The sequence below is a fragment of the Anolis sagrei genome, chromosome 6, assembly GCF_037176765.1.
Source record: "Anolis sagrei isolate rAnoSag1 chromosome 6, rAnoSag1.mat, whole genome shotgun sequence".
Taxonomy (NCBI): Eukaryota; Metazoa; Chordata; class Lepidosauria; order Squamata; family Dactyloidae; genus Anolis; species Anolis sagrei.
This window is the reverse complement of record NC_090026.1, coordinates 26018970-26031321: the sequence shown is the minus strand read 5'-3', so window position 1 is coordinate 26031321 and position 12352 is coordinate 26018970. Positions and strand designations below refer to the sequence as shown.

The 12352-nt window shown below is 36.0% G+C and overlaps 2 protein-coding genes across 2 annotated transcripts; one reads left to right on the top strand and one right to left on the bottom strand.

Moving 5' to 3' along the window:
- Positions 1–263: 263 nt before the first annotated feature.
- LOC132779580 (olfactory receptor 6F1-like) lies at positions 264–1232 on the top strand. The gene has a single exon (XM_067470527.1). It carries the CDS (start codon positions 264–266, stop codon positions 1230–1232), a length of 969 nt encoding a protein of 322 aa, XP_067326628.1.
- Positions 1233–6990: 5758 nt separating this feature from the next.
- On the bottom strand, positions 6991–7926 carry LOC132779579 (olfactory receptor 9K2-like). Its single transcript, XM_060783264.2, has one exon. The coding sequence runs from the start codon at positions 7924–7926 to the stop codon at positions 6991–6993; it is 936 nt and encodes a 311-aa protein (XP_060639247.2).
- Positions 7927–12352: the final 4426 nt, after the last annotated feature.

The window sequence follows — 12352 nt, the reverse complement described above, 5'->3', positions numbered from 1 at the left end:
GAACCTTGGGGATGATAGCACTGGGCAGATTCCTATATTATAATAGTTCATGTGTGAGGATACTTTTTTCAAACAAATAATCTAAGTGATATGTGGACTATATCATGAACTGGATATATTTAGTAATGGGGTAACTTAAATATAAAAATGTCTTAGAAGCATAGTGTGTATCATAGCATTAATCTTCTTTTGTTCCCTTTCTTCTTCCTCCTCTTCTTTTTCTTCTTCTTTCCTTCACAATACTCCTCAGAAAGATTTCCAGCATGGAATCTGTCAACAGGACTGTGGTAAAGGTGTTTACCATCTTGGGGTTCCCAGGTTCTCTACAACTCCGTATGCTGTGCTTCACCCTGGTCTTGTTTACTTACATCCTCACCATCACAGCCAATGTAGTCATCATCTCAGTCATCAAGGCAAATCGTAAATTGCAGCGGCCCATGTACTACTTCCTTGGCAATTTCTCATTCATGGAGATCTGGTATACTACCTCCACTGTGCCCAAAATGCTGGAAAGCTTCCTGGTTGGTGGAAGTTCAATCACTGTGATGGGCTGTATTGCTCAACTTTACCTTTTCTTTGCCTTGGGCTCCACTGAGTGTTTCCTTCTAGCTACTATGGCTTATGATCGCTACTTGGCCATATGCCGGCCTCTTCATTATCCAGCTCTCATGACCCTACAATTGACCACCTGGTTGGTGATTGCAGCCTGGGTGGGTGGTTTCTTGGCTCCTTTGCTGCCCATTGTGCTAATATCTCAGTTATCATTTTGTGGACCTAAGGAAATCCATCACTTCTTTTGTGATGCTGGACCACTCCTGAGACGATCATGTGGCAATAGCATTCTTAGCTCTACACTGGTCTCGGTTCTGGCCTCCCTTGTCATCCTCAGCACGTGCCTTCTCACTATGGTATCCTACACCTTCATCATCTCAACCATCCTCCGAATACCTTCAGTCACTGGAAGGCAGAAAGCTTTTTCCACCTGTGGCTCACACCTTGCTGTGGTGGTGATTTACTATTCCACAGTCATCTTCATATATGTAAGGCCCATCTCCCCTTTTGCCTCAGACCTGGACACAGTAGCCTCAGTCTTTTATGCAGTAGTTACTCCCCTTCTCAATCCAATGATTTATAGCTTGAGGAACAAGGATGTAAAAGAAGCCTTGAAGAAGATGATGATTGACAGCTGGATATTTTTAAAAAGTATTGGAGCTCTGATCATGGTTTGTTGATAACACAGCTCTGATGTGCCAAACTTTTTCACTATCCTTAATCTTTCTTCATCTCATTGTCACTGCCTCCTTCTTCCTCCTGTACATTAGTTTAGCAGTTTTTTTATTTTGTGAAACTTTGAGAAGAGCTGCTAAGACATGAAAAGATTCTAAAATTTGGAAAATGCAATCATTTCCACCAACTTGCAGTTCCCAGGATCTTTTAAGGCAGTGGTTCTCAACCTGTGGGTCCCCAGATATTTTGGCCTTCAACTCTCAGAAATCCTAACAGCTGGTAAACTGATTGGGATTCCAGGGGACTCACAGGTTGAGAACCACTGCTTTAAGGGAAGACTTTCTCACAGCAACATGGGACAAATGCAAGCTTGTAATGTCGCATATACATTTTCTTATAGGACACCAACATTGTTTATGCATATGCACAATTCCTCTTAGTAATCCAATATTTTTCATTATGAACATTGCTTGTATTTTTCATGAACATTGCTTTCAATGTGCCTTTGGTGAGTGAACATATATTCCATATTATGTCTGTTCCAACTAAAGTTCTGTCCTCATGATGCACTTTCCCCCACCCTTAATGAAAGTCTAACCCCATTGTTCGTTCCTTTTGAGCTCCTCCTTTAGAAACACATTCTCTCACTACTTATATCATCCAGGGTTTTATCAATTTTATCCTAGTGCATTTGTCCTGCACACTGTGTCCTATTTCTCTATCATGTTATTTTGTAACTGTTTATTTTATTTTGTTATTTCATGTATTTATTTTGATGGTATTTTCTGCTTCTTTGTAATTTATTTTGCTGTACTGTAATTTTGGGCTTGGCCTCATGTTAGCCGCCCCAAGTCCCCTTTGGGGAGATGGTGGTGGGTACAAATAAATATTATTATTATTATTATTATTATTATTATTATTATTATTATTATTTTCTTGTATGTATACATTTGAAAAAAGTAAAGAAAATGTATTTATTTAAAGGTATTATATCTCATTGGATTGTTCTCCCTTTTTCCACACTGAGTGTTAAAGAAAAGTTTGTCAAACTGTTTGCGGCACAATAAAGACTGATTGAAATATCCCTTTTTTGCCTTGTAAAAGATTATTGTTTTTACAAACACACCTGCTCAGGGCAAACCCAAAAATCTTCAGGCAGGGAGAATCCTTTATTTGGTCTCCCTGACCGCTGCCACCAGAATGTAATGGTATTTCCTTTTAAACACAGGGCAGAGGAAACAATTCCTTAGAGGCACTGAGGATTGATTAGGCTACCACCAAAATTAGAAAGGATTATTTGAGGTTTAACTGGATTATGCTGAAGTGGACTGGATTTGAACTCAGGACCCAGAGCACAAAGGGTATAAACACCAAAGTCTTTTAAGTAGTGCTGCCACCAATATTAGAATGCGCTTCCCTGGTCTTGTGTATGGGGATCCTTTGTAAGAGAGGCACACAGAGGCACTGGTTTATTAACAACAAAGAAAGATGTTTATTTGTTTTATGAGAACAGACATTGAATCTTAATGGTTGCAGAATGGTATAGTGCTTAATGATTATTTCAAATAGTTCAATACTTTAACACTTCAGGTTCTAAATAACCTTTCAGAGTTCACAGGAAACTACTAGTCTTCTACTAAATAGTTCCTAATCTTCAAACAGCCCAATTCCAGGGTCTGTTCTAAAAAACCACTATCAAACTATTTCTCCTCCACGGCTCATTCACTTTCCCTAATTCACTCCTGGCTTCAGAAAATCCAAACACTTTCTTTAACTGTCTTCCACCAACTGATTTTTCCCAACTGTCAGATTTCACAAAACCCCTCTGGCTCCTTTTTTTCCCTTCTTGACAAAGCTCCACCCACTTATCATTTAGGACTCCCAGCCAATCAAATGGCTTTCCACATGTTCCCCAGGCTGCCTTCTGGCTCTGCCCCCTCTTGGAAATGTCTTTACCCAAGATGGCTGCCTCCTAGCTCTCTTACAAAATGGATGCTAAGCTATTGGGACTATACAGAGCTAACACTGGTCTTGCAAGGTAGGACAGTTCGTTACACCAGATATTTTTCAAACCCGAGATTGAGGCCCCATCTACATTGCCATATAAAATCCAGACTCTCTGCTTTGAACTGGATTATTATTATTATTATTGGCATTCTCGACACAGAAGGGGACTCAGGGTGGTTCAAAGTGTCAGCAACAATTCAATGCCATTGATAAAAAACAGTATATGGCAATGTAGATCCAGCCTGAGTTTTTGGAAATTAAATCATCTCATGTAGGGAAAATGAAATTTTGCAGTGTTTAATTAATTTGCAGACTAATCTTTAAGTAGGGAATTTAAGAATAATTATTCTTAAATTTTGAGAAACTTGTAATTTTGAATGTTGTGAAATGCTAATTAGAAGAATCCAGGACAAATAAAAAGCTTTGCACATCAGGTTCAAAATTCACACTTATTCAAAGCAACACTTTCTGTACAGAATACAGCATTTTCTGCACATGAATTAATATTTCTAGGTTGAAATATTATTTTTTATGGAGAGCATGTTTTTCTGCACATAATATTCTGTTTTCTGTGTAAAACAACCATGTTCAACTTTTGCGTATTTTGAAGGATGCATGTTTAACACACCAGATCCCATCTGATTTTGGAATTTAAGAAGGGTCAACCCTGGCTAATACTACCAACTACCAACAAATATCAGATGCTGTAGGCTACATTTAAGAAGAAAGAATTGGCAAAACCACCTATGAATATTTCTTACCTATAAAAACCCTTTAAAGCCAATGGGATCACAACAAGTCAACAGATTATACATGCAAATGTTAAAGTATCCACATTTTTTTTCATTTTTAAAATGTCCTGTATTGAATTGATTCCAGTAGGGCTGTTAGGCTGGGTACAAGTTGGGTGGTGGTGTCTTTTAACTTTTCTCAAACATCATGTTTCATGCTGACATCTACTGGATAAGCAACAAAAATACACAACATAAAACCAGTAACCTCAAGTTAGCAGTGAAAACCACAGCATGAATCACAAATCAGCAGTTAGAAGATCATAAAATTGATTTCCAATTTTGTAACTGCTGGGACTTCATATTTAAAGACGCGAATAACTAAACGTTAGCCCCAATAACTTTGCTTTTCAGGCTGGTAGCACCCCAATCATAGCATTCTTGGCGTTCTGGAGATCAGGATATAGGGAAATGATATCTGGGTTTCCTTAGAACAAGCTATTGTGCCAAGTCCCTGAGGGGTCTTTCCAATTGCATATTGTCAGTGCGTCCTGTGATTAAGAGAGTAATGCTGATGTCATTTCACATTTCCTCAAATCTCAGTTGGGGGTTGCAATGCTGCCAAGATAGGGGAGAAGATGAAATTGTGAGATGTTGGTGATATAGGATCAAACATGATGAATTAAACATCCTGGAATCACACTTCGAAGAAAGATTAGAACTATCCTCAGTGGACTCAGGAATATATTGAGTAGGCAGTGTTCTCCAAGAAAAGGAACACTTGTTTAGATTCATATATGTATTTTGTAGTTAAAGGGTTTTACAGTTCTTGGCCTTTTCAACTCTACATTATGTGATTGATGTGGCCATTATAAAAATGGAATAGTTGAGGAGGATGAAACTGTATATTGTTTTCATATACGATAATTATTCATTGTGTTCTCATATAATTCATTGTTTATCACTGTCTACCTTGAGAACACAAAATTTGTGATGTTCAGAGCTCCTTGTCTGTTGAAAAGGAGTAGTACAGAATTTAAGATGGGTATTGCATTTTATTTAAATATTGTTTCATTTATTTCACAGCTGGTGGGTGCAACATTTGGAATTCTATACTCATTTGCCTGTGAGTAATCCATAGAAAGCCCAATATAATTTATTTCTCAGAAGATATGAATGAAATTGCATTACTAGAACCCTTCTAAAATAAAGCAACTTTAAAAAAGAAATGAAATCCATGAACTTTCATGTTCAGAACATGACATTTCACTAGGACAGGAGTTCTCAAACTGTGCTCCATGGACCCCTTGGAGCTCTGTGGGTGATAGTGAGGGGCTCCACAGTGCCATGCTGCTTCCCACCTCCTACTTTTTCCTCCTTTTGAGAATCTACATAAGACCCTTACTGAAATCATCCGTACTAAAATCACACATCCCAATAAATTTATTGTTGATACAATCTATTTCTAGAAAGCAAGCTTTGGATGGTGTGATCTCAGAGAAAAAGTTTATATTTTCATAAGTGTTGATTTCACATTTATATAAAAAATGTACTGGAAATTGTAATGACTGGCATTTTTGTTGCATTAATTAATAAACACAGTAACACCCAATGATCTTTTTGTGTCTTTGTTGCAAATCATTCTCTATTGGTTTGATGACTGAACAATATCTCCTCAGGCTTCACAGCAGTCAAATAGAGTGGTGCATGGATAGAGGACACAGAACTGTAAAGGTAGAACTGCCCTCCAATGTAGGATCTCAGCCTTCATGTGCATAGTGTAATTCAACAATCAAAACAACTGATCAAAATGAAGCACAACTAATAAATCAATCAATAAAGTAATCACAACATAACTTTCTATTGTAACATGGATGTGACTTCATTATTCAAAGAGACAATGACAATGACCACTACACAATGCTGAGCTTAAATGAGTAATTTATGGAGTAGGGCAGAGAATCACCAATCTCCAGCTTTAATTTGGCCTACCAATCAGGCTACAAAAGGTCCAGGAAATACACTTCTCATCAAAAATTCATTTCTTCCCACAGATCCAATCCACAGAAATCTCCATCACCACCACCACTTTTCCTTTTGGTAAAAGAGAGGGGAGATATTAGCTCCTCCCCATTTACCTTTTATAGAGATTAGATAAAACAAAGGTCTTCCATTTATCCTTTTCTGAAAGATTTTAGCTGAGAGCTTTGCTTGTCACAGTACAAAAGACTTTTGCAGCAGTGATTTAGTTTACTTCCCATTTTCCCATATGAAAATTGGATCTGAACAAAACCTTGTCCCCCACTGTAATGTCAACTCTGATATGGTGGCAAGGGCAGATATGATGTAAAGGGGCATTCAGTAGTATGGTCATGTCCCTTGACATCATCTGAGCTATGCCAGAGATTATGCTATGAATGGCAGAACTAGGTTAGGGATAAAAACAGTATATTCTGAGTATCATGAATGTGACCATAGACTTAGTAACATAATGTGTTAAGTTCTTATCTTTTGCTGTAACACATGGGGGCAGAATGTTGGTGAATTGAGTCATCATCCAAAATTTTAGAGGAACCTATGTGGTATTGTCATAGAAAGGTATATCACATATGTTATTTTTAGGAAATCCATTTTGTAATTCCTAAAACATTGTTTGGAGACTATTTTTTTAAAAAACAATCTTCTTGTTTCTTACATATTTTATAAAGGGGCATTGCTCTCTAATTACCTTCATAGGAATGTCTATGGGTGAGAAAGGGGATCTCCTGATGGCTATAACCAGGCTCTGCTAGGAGGTGTTACCTTAGCCTCCTCTCTGCTGCCTTTTGCCAGCAGGTAGGCATCTTGGCAGAAAAATAATTATATATATATCAAATATCTTAATATCTTAATCTTCAATGTGCTTCTCCTTCATGATATTTGGATCTTTGTTCCACCATGCTGTTGGCTATAAAATTTCAGAGTCATAAGATCTGTATTAAATGCATCTAGATGAGCTCAACCTATAAATCACTAGTATGATGTCTTAAATTCTTTGCTGCAACATGAACTTGTGGATAAATTTTCTCAAGGCCTCTTTCACTTCTTTGTTCCTTAAACTATAAATAAGAGGGTTGACCATTGGAGTAAAGATTGTGTAGAAAACCGAGAAAACTTTGGTTAAGCTTCTCATTTTGGGGTCATCTGGTAGAAGGTAAACAACCATTAAGGACCCATAGAAAATGGTGACCACAATAAGATGAGAGGAGCAGGTAGAAAAAGCTTTTTTTCTCCCAGAGGATGAAGGAATTTTCAGAATGGCTGATATGATGCAAATGTAAGATGTTACAGTCAATATGAATAATGGCAGAGTGAAGAGACAAGAGAACAAGAAAGCAATCTCCATAAACAACGAAGCATCACCACAGATCAGCTGACTCAGAGGTATGAAGTCGCAAAAGAAATGGTCAATTCCATTGAAGCCACAATAAGTTAACTGTGCCATCCATATTACCACTACAGATGCTGAGAAACAACCACTTATCCAAGACCCAGCTGCCAAAGAGATACAGATCCTGCTTTCCATATGGAGCTGGTATTGCAGTGGTTTGCAAATAGCTAAATACCGATCATAAGACATCACAGATAATACACAAGTCTCTGCAATCACCAGAAAGCCAAAGCAATATAATTGCACAAAGCATCCAGAGAAAGAAATATTTCTATTTCCTGTTAGAAAGTTGGCCAGCATTCTGGGCACAATGGTTGAGGAATAGCAGATCTCTAAACAGGACAGATTCCCCAAGAAGAAATACATGGGTATGTGAAGTTGCCTATCACTCACAACCAACAGGACAATAAGGAGATTTCCAACCATGGCCAACATATAGATAGTTAAAAACAACAAGAAAAGGAGAATCTGCAGTTCAGAATGGTTTCCAAACCCCAGGAGGATGAATTCAGTGATAATACTTTCATTCATCAGTGAAGTTTCCTAGAGAAAAAGAACAACGAAAAAATATTGTGAGGCAGTGCAATGAAAATATATCATGATCTACAACCCATATAATGTATCTTTAAAATAAATAAAGGCAATATTGCTGCTGAATATTTATATTTATATTTATATATAACACTGGAACATACATAGAAATCAGAAGTGAAAGTCACTCATTAATCCAATTGTAGGTAATTAATAAAAGGGCAGTTTTAATAATACATACCCATCTGATTGTATAACAATTGCTTACACAAGGCCACACATTCAAATTTTGGTGAAAGTGATGTGAATCCACACTTTTCCCATTTCCAGACACAACCTTACATTGATCTGTACTAACCTGATAATAAAGTTTGAAAATATATGCATTTTAGAAACACTTAAGAGAGAAATTATGAAATTCTGATGGATAAGTAGATTTATCACATTTTTCAATTGTTTTTTCCCCTCAGAAAGATGGATAGGCAGATAAATGAATATTTCCTTTTCTCATGATTACAGAGTAGATATATATTCCAATTTCCTAAACACTTACCACACCCATTGAGACGATGTTTCAGTGTATGCCTCATCAATTCTGAGTCTTTGAAAAAATACATCTAGCATCTTCTTAACTGACTTGTTTGCTTCTAGTGGATCTTATACCACAGAACAGCCTTTGTTCTCATGGGCATGATTGAATCTAAGGGATTTGTTAAATCAATTTCTGTACTATGCCATGGGGACATCTAGATCATTCTAAAAAAGAAGTAGAAAAATCAACACAGATATTCTCTCAATAATTGTTTAAATGAGATGAAGGACATGGATACACTAACCTTTTTACTAAAAAAGAATACAGGCAATCCGATAAAACAGACAAATTGGTCAATAATTGAAGACTATATTGAAAAGAGATTTAAGGATCTTTAATTAAATAGAAGTGGTAATGAAAATACACAAGGTTGAATACATAAAAGAGACTGACAAAAAGAAAATGCACGGGCAGAATCAGAAGGAAGTCCAATTTTTATTTTTATTTTTTATTTTTTTGAGGACACTTTTTCTTCTCTCTCTTTTTTTCTGAGATGTGTGTTCTTAACTTTCCTACTTTCCTATCCTCTTCAAATTATTCCCCCTCTTTTGTTGTAGTTTATGATATCTTAATAAAAATTTATTTACAAAAAAATAATAATTGTTTAAATCATATTGCCATTTCCAGAGAATATATTCTCAGTTTAGAAATAATAAAATGATAGAAGGCTACCTAATCTAACTCCGTATCATGCAGGAATACACATTTAAGGCTTTCACAGAGTTTCTGGAATGGACAAGCAGAGAAACAAAGATGTAGCATAGAAGATCTCTTTCTCACCTTATCATTGTGATATATAGTATATGCTCAACATACAAATATTTAAAATATGTAAATATAGTCAAGAAGATGATCAACCAAGACAAATCAAAATATTAAATCAGAATTAGTTAAAATATCTCTTCAAAATCTATGTATTCATTGAAAGTGTGGAGGAACCGTAAAGCAGTACACATACACACACACAATTGATGTTATTCTCTTGAATCCTAAACTTATAACAAGTCCTCAAGATCCTATGCAAGATAGAGAAGAAGGAGATTCATTCTATGCTTCAACCATCATCTCTGGAGGAAAAAGTAAAAATCTGGAAAGCAAACAAATCAGCAAGATGAGGTAGGTTTTTTAAGGGGGAGGGGGGTTACTGGATTACCAGTAATCCAGTATCTAAACAGCAGTCAAGAATTTTTAACAGATCTTAATTATCAAGCTTTTACCTAACCTCATTTACCAAGTCTCTCTCTCTCTCTTTCTCTCTCTCTCTGCTTTGCCAGCTTGCCAATAACTGGCATTTACTAAGGAAAATGTCACATATGCAGGGAGGTGAAGGGTATGCTGATGCCCTAAGACTATTAAGTTTTTACTATTTCACCCTTGCATGTGATTTATGAATAAATGAATAAATTCAGTCAAATTCATCCTGCAGAGAAAACAAATATTTCCGTATGTTTTTCAAGATTTTTGAACTTTCTAAAAGTGTTCCATGTAGTTGTTCTGCACAGGAATGCATGGAGTGGAAGCTGGATTAACAGTGACTTAATTATTTGTTTTTTAAAACATTATTGGCAAATACATCACTTATATTTCTGGGAAAGTATTTTGTATAAAAACTGTGAAAACGAATTGCCAGAAATATGCATGTTTCTGTTCTAAATGCATTTCTGCATAATGTTTTTTTTTTTTTTTTTTGCAGAAAAAGGATTACAGGACAATCAGTGTTGACTTCATGGCAATGAGTAGAGAAGGTCATTTTATAGTTCTTCCTGTGTATAAGTTCAGTTACAAATAAAGGGCCCTTCCAGACAGGCCCTATATTCCAGGGTCTGATCCCTAGTTTTCTGCTTTAAACTGGATTATATGAGTCTGCACTGCCAGATAATCTGGAATAAACAGAAAACCTGGGATAGGATCATGGGATATAGGGCCTGTCTGGAAGAGCCCATCATTGTAAACTATGCTGAAGAAATTACTCATCTTCCTTTGATAAATGTAAGGTATTATCATATTTTCATAATGATGGTCCCCAAATAATGTCTGCGTCTGTATTTGTGTTAGCTATATAATGAGAATGTTGCCTTCTTGCCTATTTTTATCATTATACTATGCCGTAGCTTAGTTAATAGTGTATATACCATGATTTGAATATATATATATTTTAAAAAAACAAAAAGCAAACCTTGATTTTGCCATTTTGCTATACAATTATGTGTAATGAAACTTGAGCATACACAAATGTTGGTATCTATCTGGATAGGGGGGCTAGCATCATGGAACCAAATCCCAGTGGATATCAAGGGTCTACTATACTCCATACACTATACAAGACATTGCTTGTTCAGCTCTCTCTAGTCTCTGAGGGATCATGGGGACCTGGGGCTCATTAAGTAGAAATCAAGACATCCAGTCATGAGTGAGCTCTCAAAAGACCAAGGGACATTATTCTAAGCAAAGAAATCACCATGGTATAATCTCAGACTATGAAAAGCTTCAGGCACTTTGAAAATATTTCATGTGATCAGACACATTGATCAGACTTTCAAACCAGCAACATCTGAAAATCTATAAGCAGTACTGCCAAGCTAATGTAAGTTGAGAACTCATCAACGCTTCTGTATTCATTTATGTTATAGCCAACTTTTGTAAGGATTGAAGTAACAGTGATTAATAGGAAAATCTGTATTGTTCATGAGAATATAAATGGAAGCAAAGAGAAAAGTAGTGGCGAGTACATACAAAGAGCTAGTGTGGAATGTACATGCATAGATATATGTGTATATTTTGAAAATAGCATATATGAATTAGATTTTTTTAAAAAATACTAACAAATTTCTGAAAGGTAAATAAATATTTCTATTTCTAGAACTGCACTGACATACAGTGATTAAGGATATAATAAGATGGATCTAGAGTAAGTCAGTTGCATTTTGTTTCCTGCTGAAAACAATGCAGAGATGAAAATCATGGTTAACTTTTCACTGATTTCAGTGGAACTTAAATGAAACCACAACTTGATGTTTGTATAGAAAAACTGAATATATGAGATGGGCATAGAGATGTTCACATTGGCCAGGCTTCCTCAGTGTTTCCACCTTTTGAAATTCTAAAGAGACAGTAGAAATATGTGCCACATATCTGTTGGGAGTGGTGCCTGTGTGCGAGAGAGAAAGAGACAGTGAAATCCCATATCACATTTATTTTTCAAGTGATTTTTTTCTATTGAAACAGTGAAATCTGACCTCTTGAAGCATTGGTACGTTTTTTAAAAAATGAAACAGTATGTATTGAAATTTTTTAAAAATCATATAAAGCCATATCTAGAGTGGAAAAATTGCTTTCAAGTGACCAAGATGTATTGGGCTTTTCAGATATGGCTTGTTGGATTTTATATGTCCAATGGTTTCTACAAAGATCATCCAGCCATCTATTGTTTTTTACACACACACAAACACACATACTAGTATTTGTGGGGATATTGCTAGTATGTTTCCTCAACCAACTTGAATCCATGTAACGGACAGAACATGGCATTTGTGAGTTAAGGATGCAGATCTTCACAATTCATTCTTGCTTCCTTGGGGCAAGATTACAGTAGTCTATATGTAAATCTTGATTATTTTTCACAATTTTGAGCATTTGTGGAAAAAACACTGTTGTGATAATGTTTTTGGAAGAAAAAAACAAAGTTGTGCAAAACAAATTATTAATACTCAAGACAAGAAAATACACTTTGGTTTCAACATTTTGTGCCAAAGAGAAATTCTCAAAGTCATGACAAGAACCATCATATTTGTTTAATATTTTATCAAAGCGTTTCATCAGCCCCTTTTCTTGAAG

Excerpts from the sequence above, each read along its gene's own strand:
- LOC132779580 (XM_067470527.1), top strand. The coding sequence starts at position 264 with ATGGAATCTGTCAACAGGACTGTGGTAAAGGTGTTTACCATCTTGGGG.
- LOC132779579 (XM_060783264.2), bottom strand. The coding sequence starts at position 7,926 with ATGAATGAAAGTATTATCACTGAATTCATCCTCCTGGGGTTTGGAAAC.